General features: G+C 44.9%; 1 protein-coding gene across 1 annotated transcript in view; it reads right to left on the bottom strand.

Annotated features, from left to right (window-relative positions):
• Positions 1–12,578, bottom strand: part of LOC115195677 (phosphatidylinositol 3,4,5-trisphosphate-dependent Rac exchanger 2 protein-like) — a 203,128-nt gene that overhangs the window by 147,596 nt on the left and 42,954 nt on the right. Inside the window, 3 exon segments of the mRNA XM_029755788.1 lie at positions 7,531–7,692; positions 10,446–10,547; positions 11,576–11,680. Of these exon segments, the coding sequence (XP_029611648.1) occupies positions 7,531–7,692; positions 10,446–10,547; positions 11,576–11,680 (369 nt within the window).

Raw genomic sequence — 12,578 nt, 5'->3', positions numbered from 1 at the left:
CACTCTCTCCAGCCCACAGCTGTTCCATAGAGAGGCTATTGAGTGAGTAGTGGGGCCTGAAGCCTAAACAACACTTCACAGTCTACGGTCTGTTTCATCTAACTCTCATCCCCCTCTTTTAACTGTCAGAGGAGTGCCAGACATAATAAAAGAGAAAGCGAGTGAGTGAAAGAGAGAAACAGCATACAGTGCACCTTCAGAAAGTATTCATACCCTTTGACTTAATCCACATTTTGTGTTACAGCCTGAATTCAAAATGAAATATCTAAATATACTTTTCCCCTCAGCCATCTACACACAAAACCCAATAATGACAAAGTGAAAACATGTTTTCAGAAACTTTAACAAATTTACTGACACCAAAATACAGAAATATCTCATTTACAATAGTATTGACTCAGGAGTGTGAATACTATGAAGAAGCACCTTCGACAGCGATTACAGCTGTGAGTCTTTCTGGGTAAGCCTTTAAGAGCTTTCCACACATGGATTGTGCTACAATATTTGCCCATTATTCTTTTCAAAATTCTTCAAGCTCTGTCAAATTGATTGTTGATCATAGCTAGACAAACATTTCCAGGTCTTGCCATAGATTTTCAAGTAGATTTACACTACCGTTCAAAAGTTTGGGGTCACTTAGAAATGTCCTTGTTTTTGAAAATAACATCAAATTGATCAGAAATACAGTGTAGACATTGTTAACGTTGTAAATTACTATTGTAGCTGGAAACGGTTGATTTTTAACTTCTTATGGATCCCTTCGCGTGCCGGGATTGATTTGACAACATCCAGTGAAATTGCAGCGCGCCAAATTCAAAAACAGAAATACTCATAATAATAATTCATAAATTATACAAGTGTTATACATCGGTTTGAAGATGAACTTCTTGTTAATCCAGCCGCAGTGTCAGATTTCAAAAAGGCTTTACGGCGAAAGCAAACCATGCGATTATCTGAGGACCAGAGGAGAGATGCTGGGTGCCGGTGGAGGATGTATTGGATCCTTCAATGCTGCGGGATTTCCACCGTCTCCATCCGGATCGCCCTGCGCCTCGCCCTCCGGGTCGTCCCCGGGGCCGGTGTCGGCGCACTGCTGGAGCCGCGCGTCAAGGGGGGGTATTGACAACTAGAATGCCAAAGGTCTGCAAGGCTGTAATTGCGGCAAATAGAGGATTCTTTGATGAAAGCAAAGTTTGAAGGACACAATTATTATTTCAATTAAAAATCATTATTTATAACCTTGTCAACATCTTCACTATTTCTTATTCATTTTGCAACTCATTTCAGGTACAGTGGCAAGAAAAATTATGTGAACCCTTTGGAATTACCTGGATTTCTGCATAAATTTGTCATAAAATTTGTTCTGATCTTCATCTTTACAATAGACAAACAGTGTGTTTAAACTAATAACACACACATTTTTGTATTTTTATTGTCTATATTGAATATATCATTTAAACATTCACAGTGTAGTCTGGAAAAAGTATGTGAACCCCTAGGCTAATGACTTCTCCAAAAGTTAATTGGAGTCAGGAGTCAGCTAACCTGGAGTCCAATCAATGAGATGAGATTGGAGAATGTTGGTTAGAGCTGCTTTGCCCTATAAAAAACTCACAAAATTTGAGTTTGCTATTCACAAGAAGCATTGCCTGATGTGAACCATGCCTCGAACAAAAGAGCTCTCAGAAGACCTAAGATTAAGAATTGTTGACTTGCATGAAGCTGGAAAGGGTTACAAAAGTATCTCAAAAAGCCTTGATGTTCATCAGTCCACGGTAAGACAAAGTGTCTATAAATGGAGAAAGTTCAGTACTGTTTCTACTCTCCCTAGGAGTGGCCTTCCTGCAAAGATGACTGCAAGAGCACAGTGCAGAATGCTCAATGAGGTTAAGAAGAATCCTAGAGTGTCAGCTAAAGACTTACAGAACTCTCTGGAATATGCTAACATCTCTGTTGACGAGTCTACGATACGTAAAACACTAAACAAGAATGGTGTTCATGGGAGGACACCACGGAAGAAGCCACTGCTGTCCAAAAAAACATTGCTGCACGTCTGAAGTTTGCAAAAGAGCACCTGGATGTTCCACAGTGCTTCTGGCAAAATATTCTGGAAGGAACACAACACTATGTGTGGAGAAAAAAAAAGGCACAGCACACAGACATCAAAACCTCATCCCAACTGTAAAGTATTGTGGAGGGAGCATCATGGTTTGGGGCTGCTTTGCTACCTCAGGCCCTGGACAGCTTGCTATCATCAATGGAAAAATGAATTCCCAAGTTTATCAAGACATTTTGCAGGAGAATGTTAGGCTATCTGTCCGCCAATTGAAGCTCAACAGAAGTTGGGTGATGCAACAGGACAATGACCCAAAACACAGAAGTAAATCAACAGAACGGCTTCAACAGAAGAAAATACCCCTTCTGGAGTGGCCCAGTCAGAGTCCTGACCTCAACCCGATTGAAAATGCTGTGGCATGACCTCGAGAGCAGTTCACACCAGACATCCCAAGAATATTGCTGAACTGAAACAGTTTTGTAAAGAGGAATGGTCCAAAATTCCTCCTGACCGTTGTGCAGGTCTGACTACAGAAAACGTTTGGTTGAGGTTATTGCTGCCAAAGGAGGGTCAACCAGTTATTAAATCCAAGGGTTCACATACTTTTCCCACCCTGCACTGTGAATGTTTACACGGTGTGTTCAATAAAGACGTAATGAAAACGTATAATTGTTTGTGTGTTATTAGTTTAACCAGACTGTGTTTGTCAATTGTTGTGACCTAGATGGAGATCAGATGAAATTTTATGACCCATTTATGCAGCAATCCAGGTAATTCCAAAGGGTTCAAATACTTTTTCTTGTCACTCTGTTTTCATGGAAAACAAGGACATTTCTAAGTGACCCCAATCTTTTGAATGGTAGTGTAAATCAAAACTAACTCGGCTCTCAGAAACATTCACTCTTTTCTTGGTAAGCAACTCCAGTGTAGATTTGGCCTTGTGTTTTAGGTTATTGTCCTGCTGAAAGGTGAATTCATCTCCCAGTGTCTGGTATAAAGCAGACTGAACCAGGTTTCCTCTAGGATTTTGCCTGTGCTAAGCTCCATTTCATTTATTTTTTATCCTGAAAAACTCCCCAGTCCTGAACTATTAAAAGCATACCCATAACATGATCCAGCCACCACCATGCTTGAAAATATGGAGAGTGGTACTCAGTGATGTGTTTTATTGGATTTGCCCCAAACATAACACTTTGTATTCAAGACCAAGTTAATTGCTTTGCCACATTTTTTGCAGTATTACTTTAGTGCCTTGTTGCAAACAGGATGCATATTTAGAAATGTTTTTATTCTGCACAGCCTTCTTTTCACTCTGTCAACTAGGTTAGTGTTGTGGAGTAACTACGTTGTTGATCCACCCTCAGTTTGCTCCCATCACGGCCATTAAACTCTCTGTAACCATTGGCCTCGTGGTGAAATCCCTGAGCACATTCTTTCCTCTCCAGTAACTTTTAGGATCTTTGTAGTGACTGGGTGTATTGATACTCCATCCAAAGTGTAATTAATAAGGTCACCATGCTCAAAGGGATGTTCAATGTCTGCTTTAAGTTTTCGGGTTTTGGACATAACTATTACCACTTCCAAACTGAGACCCAAGTGACCGGGTGACACAGCACAGACATAGAAGCCTTGACCAATGGGCAATCATCGTCGTGGCAACCGCTGGCAGCCATCGCTCTGTTGACCACTGTGGTCCCTCGCCCTGTCCTGTCCTGTCTGTGTCCCAAATGGCACCCTCTCTCTATATAGTGCACTACTTTTGACCAGAGCTCTATGGGAATCCCTATAGGGCCCTGATCAAAAGCAGTGCACTACATAGGGAGTCGGGTGCTATTTGGGACACAGCTTAACTCTCTCTCCCACGGCAGGGTCGGTGAACCTGGCTGCCATGGTGACCCAAGGGCACACAGATGCGGAGAAGGTTCTGCACTAACGAGCTATCAGCCGCGACCTGGAAGCGACAGAGGAAAAACTGACTGAGGCCGTTCGGCTGGCCCTCCTTCCTCCCTCCCTCCATCCTTTCTGTTCATTCTTCAAACACCCACACATAGAAATACAAGACATTTCTCTCCTTCGCTCTGTTCTCCCTTTTCCTTCATCTGCCTTTGTCTTTGGTCTCTATCCATTTCTCCCCTCACCCTCTCTTTCTCAATCTGCTCCCCCCTCTCTTTTGCTCTGTCTCTTTTGCTCTGTCTCTTTTGCTCTGTCTCTTTTCAGTTTTTTTTTCTCTCTGAGGCCCGTCTAATAGAGAACAGTGTCTGGCTTGTAGAGTAGTGACCTGCTCCAGAATTACCTAATGTTTATAATTAATAAAAGCTATTGAGGAAACCACAGAACAGCTCTAAGACCATGGCGTGCAAATGTCATGCTACTCCACCCTTTTCCTGAAACACATTACACTTCTTAGTTTCTTTGTGTGTGTGTGTGTGTGTGTGTGTGTGTGTGTGTGTGTGTGTGTGTGTGTGTGTGTGTGTGTGTGTGTGTGTTTCAGTTGCTATTTTCCCAATTTGCAGTAACACTCTGACAAATAGCCATTGACGAACCAGAACCTCTAAAGGCTAAACCAGACACTTGGATTCTCTTCCAAGAGGTCAGTCTGTGCTTAATAAACAATATGTTGTGTTAAAGACAGAAGAGATTGTCCCTGGGCTAGAACACCATGTCCAACAAACAGTTTGAGTCTCATCAAGTTCACTTCCTTTCAGTCTTTCAGAGCGTGTGCGTCCCAAATGGCACCCTATTCCCTATATAGTGCACTACTGGTCAAAAGTAGTGCGCTCTAAGAGAGAATAGGGTGCCATTTGGGACTTATATAGGAGGTTTGTATGACAAAGTTAGCCCGGCCGAAAACGTAAATGTTTAGAATGTCCCTCTCCTGCTAAATGGGTTTAACAGGGCAGAAAGATTAAGCCAGTGTCAAAATGTGTCTGCATCCGTCCGCAAAAGAGAAAAACGAAATGAATCTGAGTCACGATCATTTTATTTCAGGCTGTGTCTGTCTTTTATAAGAAGACATTCCAGTTACATTTTCCTCATAAAAGATTATCCAACTGTTTCTGATTCTGTGGTGTGTTTTGTTGTGACCCAGGGCTTAGTTCCGAATGGCACCCTATCCCCTACATAGTGCACTACGTTTGACCAGAACCCAATGGGAATCCCTTTGGGCCCTGGTCAAAAGTAGTCACTATAACGAGAAGAGGGTGCCATTTGTGATGCAACCCGGAAAGCCTGGCAGGCCTACATGCACAGTTGACACTAACAACACACTCTGTTGTCAACAAGTCCCGTAAAACAACACAGAGGCATGGAGCTGACCTCTCTGGACAGATCTGGAAAATCTAGAACCCTTTTTATCATAACCGATCAAAACCACAGCCCAGCCATCTTTATCATAACTGATCAAAACCACAGCCATCTTTATCATAACTGATCAAAACCACAGCCCAGCCATCTTTATCATAACCGATCAAAACCACAGCCATCTTTATCATAACTGATCAAAACCACAGCACAGCCATCTTTATCATAACTGATCAAAACCACAGCACAGCCATCTTTATCATAACTGATCAAAACCACAGCCATCTTTATCATAACTGATCAAAACCACAGCCCAGCCATCTTTATCATAACCGATCAAAACCACAGCCATCTTTATCATAACTGATCAAAACCACAGCACAGCCATCTTTATCATAACTGATCAAAACCACAGCCATCTTTCATCATAACTGAACTAAACCACAGCCATCTTTATCATAACTGATCAAAACCACAGCCATCTTTATCATAACTGATCTAAACCACAGCACAGCCATCTTTATCATAACTGTTCAAAACCACAGCCATCTTCCATCATAACTGATCAAAACCACAGCCATCTTTATCATAACTGATCAAAACCACAGCCATCTTCCATCATAACTGATCAAAACCACAGCACAGCCATCTTTATCATAATTGATCAAAACCACAGCACAGCCATCTTTATCATAATTGATCAAAACCACAGCACAGCCATCTTTATCATAATTGATCAAAACCACAGCACAGCCATCTTTATCAAAATTGATCAAAACCACAGCACAGCCATCTTTATCATAATTGATCAAAACCACAGCACAGCCATCTTTATCATAATTGATCAAAACCACAGCACAGCCATCTTTATCATACCTGATCAAAATCATGGTAATCAAAACATGACTCTTCAAAATGAAGCTGACTCTCTGACAAGGGCCTAGTGTTGTTAAGAAGCCTTCTTTCAGCACTGGATGATCCATGTCTTGGATACTCTCTGTGACTCTCTGTGACTCTCTGTGACTCTCTGTGACTCTCTGTGACTCTCTGTGACTCTCTGTGACTCTCTGTGACTCTCCGTGACTCTCCGTGACTCTCCGTGACTCTGAATGTATCCCAAAGTGCACCCTATTCCCCATAAAGCGCACGTCTTTTGACCAGAGCCCTATGGGTGGGCCCGGGTCAAAGGTAGTGCACTATAATGGAAATAGGACGCCATTTGGGATGCAGTGTTAAGCCAAGTCAATTTCATAAGCAGCCCAGGCCCCCGGCCCCAGGCCCCCGACGACATGCAACCAGCACCATTAAGATCCCACCGATGCCCACATCCCCTTTAAGACTAGCTGAAGCCGGACGTGAAAAAGAACACTCCTACTTTAAAGTCAAAGTACTGATATGAACCTGATGATGATTGGAGGAGTCACCTTAAAGCGTGAGAGGATTTAACAAGACGGTTGGTCCGGCCAGGCAGAAACTATTATGTGTGTATGTATGTATGTGTGTGTGTGTGTGTGTGTGTGTGTGTGTGTGCGTGTGCGTGTATGCATGTGTAAACATTACAAAACATTGTTGGCAGGTAATTTACTTCACATTCACCATGCCTCAGTCGGCAGTAGTTTTCATTATTCATGCTACCAGTCATTCTTCATAAATGGCTACTCCTGGGCTAAATGGGGCTATATTAGTCACAGCTTTAGGTAGAAAAGCATTGAGTTGCAGGAGACAATAACCTGAATAAATGAGCCACTACATGAAATGGTACAGCAATAAAACATGTAAAAAGTAATCACCTGTCATTATAAAGGTACACGTGCCACTGAATACTATACACTATATTGTAAGGGCTGTATTTGCTGGTGTCTAACCCACCTCCCAGCTCTCAATGTGGGACTGGCACTCCTCTAGGACCTTTAGTTTCTCCAGTATAACACAGTATGATGGGGATAATGTTTAATAATGATTAGGATCACGTTTGAGATGATAATGTCTCACCTCCCATCCCTCTAGATGGTAGAGCAAGGCTCCAGGAATGTGGGTTCAATTCCCGGACCACCCAAACGTAGAAAATGTACAGCATCGCTTTGGATAAAAACGTCTGCTAAATGGCATATATTATATAACAGGATATTGTGTACTATATAGTATATTGTTTTATAGTGTACATGTGAGCCTACCTCCCATCCCTCGATGTGGGACTGCCACTCCTCCAGCACCTCTAGTTTCTCCATCTGTCTCTTGGCCTCGTTGATGGAGGAACAGACAGCCTTCATGACCTGCAGAGACTCCAGCACCAAGGAGTAGTCATTGTGTTTCTTAGGAGTCCTCTTTAGCAGCTCCTACACACACACACGTACGCAGGCACACACAAAGAAATGCGCACACGCACCCACACACCCACACCCACACCCACACACACCCACACACACACACACACACACACACACACAGATCAGCACAGGCAAATGTGAAAAGCCAGGTCAGGATAGATATTAAAAGGTTAATCATTTTTATATTTGAAAAAAGATGTGGGAAACATGCAGCAACAACAACTTTCCCCTAGTACATGTGCCCACTCACTCTCCCTCCCTTCCACTGTACAGTCCTCTTTGATTTACAGTACATAACAGACTAATATCCCAGGAGAGAGAGAGAGAGAGAGAGAGAGAGAGAGAGAGAGAGAAACACACAGACAGACAGACAGACAGACAGACAGACAGACAGACAGACAGACAGACAGACAGACAGACAGACAGACAGACAGACAGACAGACAGACAGACAGACAGAGAGGGTCGGCAACAGTAACTGTACATAACAGTTAGATAGCCTGGTGGGTCGGCAACAGTAACTGTACATAACAGTTAGATAGCCTGGTGGGCCGGCAACAGTAACTGTACATAACAGTTAGATAGCCTGGTGGGTCGGCAACAGTAACTGTACATAACAGTTAGATAGCCTGGTGGGTCGGCAACAGTAACTGTACATAACAGTTAGATAGCCTGGTGGGCCGGCAACAGTAACTGTACATAACAGTTAGATAGCCTGGTGGGTCGGCAACAGTAACTGTACATAACAGTTAGATAGCCTGGTGGGTCGGCCGGCTACTAGTGATGGGAAGTTCGGCTCTTTTTACTGACTCTGAACCTTTTTGACCCGTTCAGTCAAAATAACGACTCTTTTGACTTCTTTCGTTAATTTGAGTCAGTAACGTAATTTGTGATTGCCAGGCATACAAATATGATTATTTATTGATACCTTTGAAACGAGGTCTAGCTGCGACCGCAACCGGACTACAAATGAACGGAATGCAATGGCTTGACTGCCTCAAGGGAGATTTGCCCAATAGGCCATCAATCGTTTGCGAACTGCAGCAGCCACCCAAACGATTCATTCGAGTGTTGAGGCTGTGTATGTTTTGCTTCTACAAAGCTGTGTCCAACATAACATTCAATTGATTGCAGTCATTCTTGCACCATGCGATCAATGATCAGTTCGACACACATCTTTTTGTCCTCTATGCTGCCTGCAGCATGATCTATTTTGCCTGCGCGCACCTGATAGAAGGTTGTTGGTCGGAGTATGTCTCCCCGGAGGAGCTCATATTACTCCAGCTGTAGAACTCCTTGCAGGGGTCTCCCGAGTGGCGCAGCAGTCTAAGGCACTGCATCGCAGTGCTAGAGGCGTCACTACAGATCCGGGTTCGATCCCGGGCTGTGTCGCAGCCGGCCGTGACCGGGAGACCCATGAGGCGGCGCACCATTGGCCCAGCATCGTCCGGGTTATGGGAGGGTTTGGCTGGCCGGGATGTCCTTGTCCCATCGCGCTTTAGCGACTCCTTGTGGCGGCCGGGAGCAATGCACGCTGACACGGTCAGCCAGGTGGACGGTGTTTCCTCTGACACATTGGTGCGGCTGGCTTCCGGGTTAAGTGAGCAGTGTGTCAAGAAGTAGTGCAGCTTGGCGGGGTCGTGTTTCGGAGGACGCACGGCTCTCGACCTTTGCCTCTCCCGAGTCCGTACGGGAGGTGCAGCGATGAGACAAGACTGTAACTACCAATTGGATATCACAAAATTGGGGAGAAAAAGGGGTAAAAAGTACCTAAAAAAGTATAATAATAAAATAAAAATCATTGCCGCCAGCAAATCAATACAACTAAAATGAACGAGTCACTCGGAAAAACGAATCAGAACTCGAGTCAGTGAAAAGAGTCATTCAAAGAAGAACGAATCGTTCGCAAACTGCACATCACTACCGGCTATTGCATGACCCAGTCTGGTGGAGATGGAAATCTGTCTAGTCTAAACACAGTCCCGGCCTGTCAGATACTGACGGCTGTTTAGATATACGGTCTCTGGATAGTTTCTACTGTACAACCAGCGATCTTTATCGCTGCTATTTACACAGGGAGACTGAGGTTGAGTCCCAAACAGCACCCTATTCCCGATGTAGGGCGGCCACTACTTTTGACCAGGGCCCATAGGGATGTAGCGCACTACATAGGGAATAGGGCGCCATTTCAGATGCAGCCTGAGAGAGAACGCCTGGGCAGTTCCAGCTGTAAGACTTCAAATGACAGAGAATCAGATTACGCCTCAGATTATTGCTACATCTACCATCTAGGTTCTCGTGCCGGTGGCTGTTTAGATTACACTCGGTGTGAATTCATAGATCTAAACTAGATTCATGAAGTTCGACAGCACAGGACGCTAACAGCGTTTCAAACAGAGTTCTGTTTCACACACACTTTTAACGTGGGCAAAGGTAAACATGGACTATGAAGATGGAGTATGACTGAAGTGTGTTAAAGGGCTGAGTCTGGGGATTATGGGTTTGTGGGAGTCCGGGGCAGTGGCATGTGCTGTTGAGGCTGGCGTGCCTAATACTGTCTGCCTGTTGTCGGAGAGAAGAAGCGACCGTGTGTGTGTGTGTGTGTGTGTGTGTGTGTGTGTGTGCGTGCGTGCGTGCACAGGACGTGACAATCAAGCGTTTCATATAGAGGGAGGCTTAGATGAATAAGACAGGACAGCTCTGATGACCAGGAAACAAGAAGGACGAGGAGCTGTGATCCAGACAGGGCCATACAGGACTCACCCTGAGCAGCAGTGGGTACTTGCAGATCCTCTGAATGGGAGCGACCAGGTAGCCCTCCAATGGAACCTCTGTATTCTTCCTGCCCCCCAGCAACATACAGTTCTAACAGGAGCAAAGGAGACGATTAGATGTGGACATTAGTATCAGTCACCTGGTCACCTCCCCTCTGTTTGCCTTCTTTTAAACGATCAACGTGGCCATAGGCCAGGGTTGAGGGGAGGTTAGAGGGTAACCTCCAGGGGTTGAGGGGAGGTTAGAGGGTAACCTCCAGGGGTTGAGGGGAGAGGTTAGGGGGTAACCTACAGGGGTGGATGGGGGTGTTAGGGGGTAACCTCATTCTCTTTCGTTAATGGTTGTGAAATACTGTTAAATTACATCCTTCTCACTACATAAAACACTGGACAGGCTTTCAGTCAGTGGGCCATCCAGTAGGGCAAAGGTTGACTGGAGTTCTGGAGGTTAGGGGGGCAAGCCAAGGCTTTTAAGCCCAGAGTGGACTGGAGGTCAGGGGGGTAACCCAAGTACTATGAGCCCAGGGTTGGACGGAGGCTATGAGAGTAACACGACCCTCACAGGGCTGATGCAAGCAGCCAGGAAGGTCCCGCCAAAGCCAAGACCATAAAACCTCCATTAAATCGCATTCAATTAAGACCACTCTAACCCCGCTGAGACACACACACACACACCCTCTCCCTGCTGGGAGCCGGGTTCAAACAAAACGCTCAATCATATAGAGCTCCCCTTCCACTCACAGCCGAGATGTGTGTACTTCTCATATGATCAATTACCAGAAATAGCCCTCTACAATACCACAACATGACTCTGCAGATGTATGTGGTTGAAGCTAATGTGTGTTTTTTATTATTTTTTTAGATAGAGTATCTTCCCGAAGGCGGACACTGACGTAGGTCCCAGGGTTTTTATAGAGCTCTTATAACAGGAGTGAATGTATGGAGTGATACGGTTGTGAAAGACAGGAGGGCTGAGAAGGAGTAGCATTACATTACCCATAAAGCCCGGAGGTATGTGTGTATAGCATGGAGAACAACCTTAAACAGCACACACTGAGTGAAATGAGAGGCCGGAAAGATCACACACACACGCGCGCGCGCACGCGAGCGGTTCCTCACCAGTAAGCATGTTCTGACGGTCCTGATTTTGTTGAGTTCCAGCAGCAATCTCTGAGCTTTCTCATGGTTCCCACAGTACTCATCATAGATCTGAAAACCACTCCTCTGGAGAGAGAAGATGAGAGGGACGAGAGAAAGACAGAAAGACAGTGGCAGAAAGAGAGAGAGAGAGAGAGAGACAGACAGACAGAGAGACAGAGTGAGACAAAGGGAGTGAGAGAGGAGAGGACATGTTGACCTATCCTGTCTTCTATGTTGAAGCCACATGTATGCGTCGTGACAAACCCCTCTTCCCATGGCTTCACATGCTCGTAACACCCCAGTCTTTCTCTCTGAGGGACACTGAACAGAGACATGGCCTATAAATCATCATTACTACCCAGCAGCACAGGCTACAGCTACTCAGATCAAACCTCTATGGGTTCTCATACTAAACCAAAATGAATGGAGGGCCACATCCTAACTTCAGATCAATACACTACGAGGTCCGGAGCCTGCTGGTTTTCTGTTCTACCTGATAATTAATTGCAAACAAGTAAATGAGTCCTTGATTAGAGGGGAATGATGGAAACATGCAGTGGAACTAGCTTCAAGGTCCTGAGTTGAGTTTGAGGCCCCATTGGCATCCTATTCCCTAAATAATCTTCAGATCGACGGCATAAATCAGACTAGAGGTCTTCACGGATCCACCTGTACCCGAATACCTGAGACCCGGTCCGGGGCCCGAGCGGGTCGGGATCCAGAATCCACAGTTGTCACTGGTCTCAGGTATGTGTAATTTTAACTGACTTATCGTGAAGGGCTCGTACGGATCTGAACGCGACCGCTGCAGTAGAGCGAGAGAGACATTTTATAATTCATGCTGCCGCTCCTGCTTTTCACTACGGTGGAGCCTGTAGCTTGTTGTTGACCAATCATAAGTCATCAAAGTGGCAAGAGGCTACAGTCATAGAGCCTTTCTCCGTGTGGAGCAAAAGTTAGGAGATATCTAAAATCAATGGAA

This window comes from Salmo trutta, chromosome 6 (assembly GCF_901001165.1).
Source record: "Salmo trutta chromosome 6, fSalTru1.1, whole genome shotgun sequence".
Classification (NCBI taxonomy): domain Eukaryota; kingdom Metazoa; phylum Chordata; class Actinopteri; order Salmoniformes; family Salmonidae; genus Salmo; species Salmo trutta.
The sequence above is the reverse complement of the archived record's forward strand: the minus strand, read 5'-3'. Positions and strand labels throughout refer to the sequence as shown.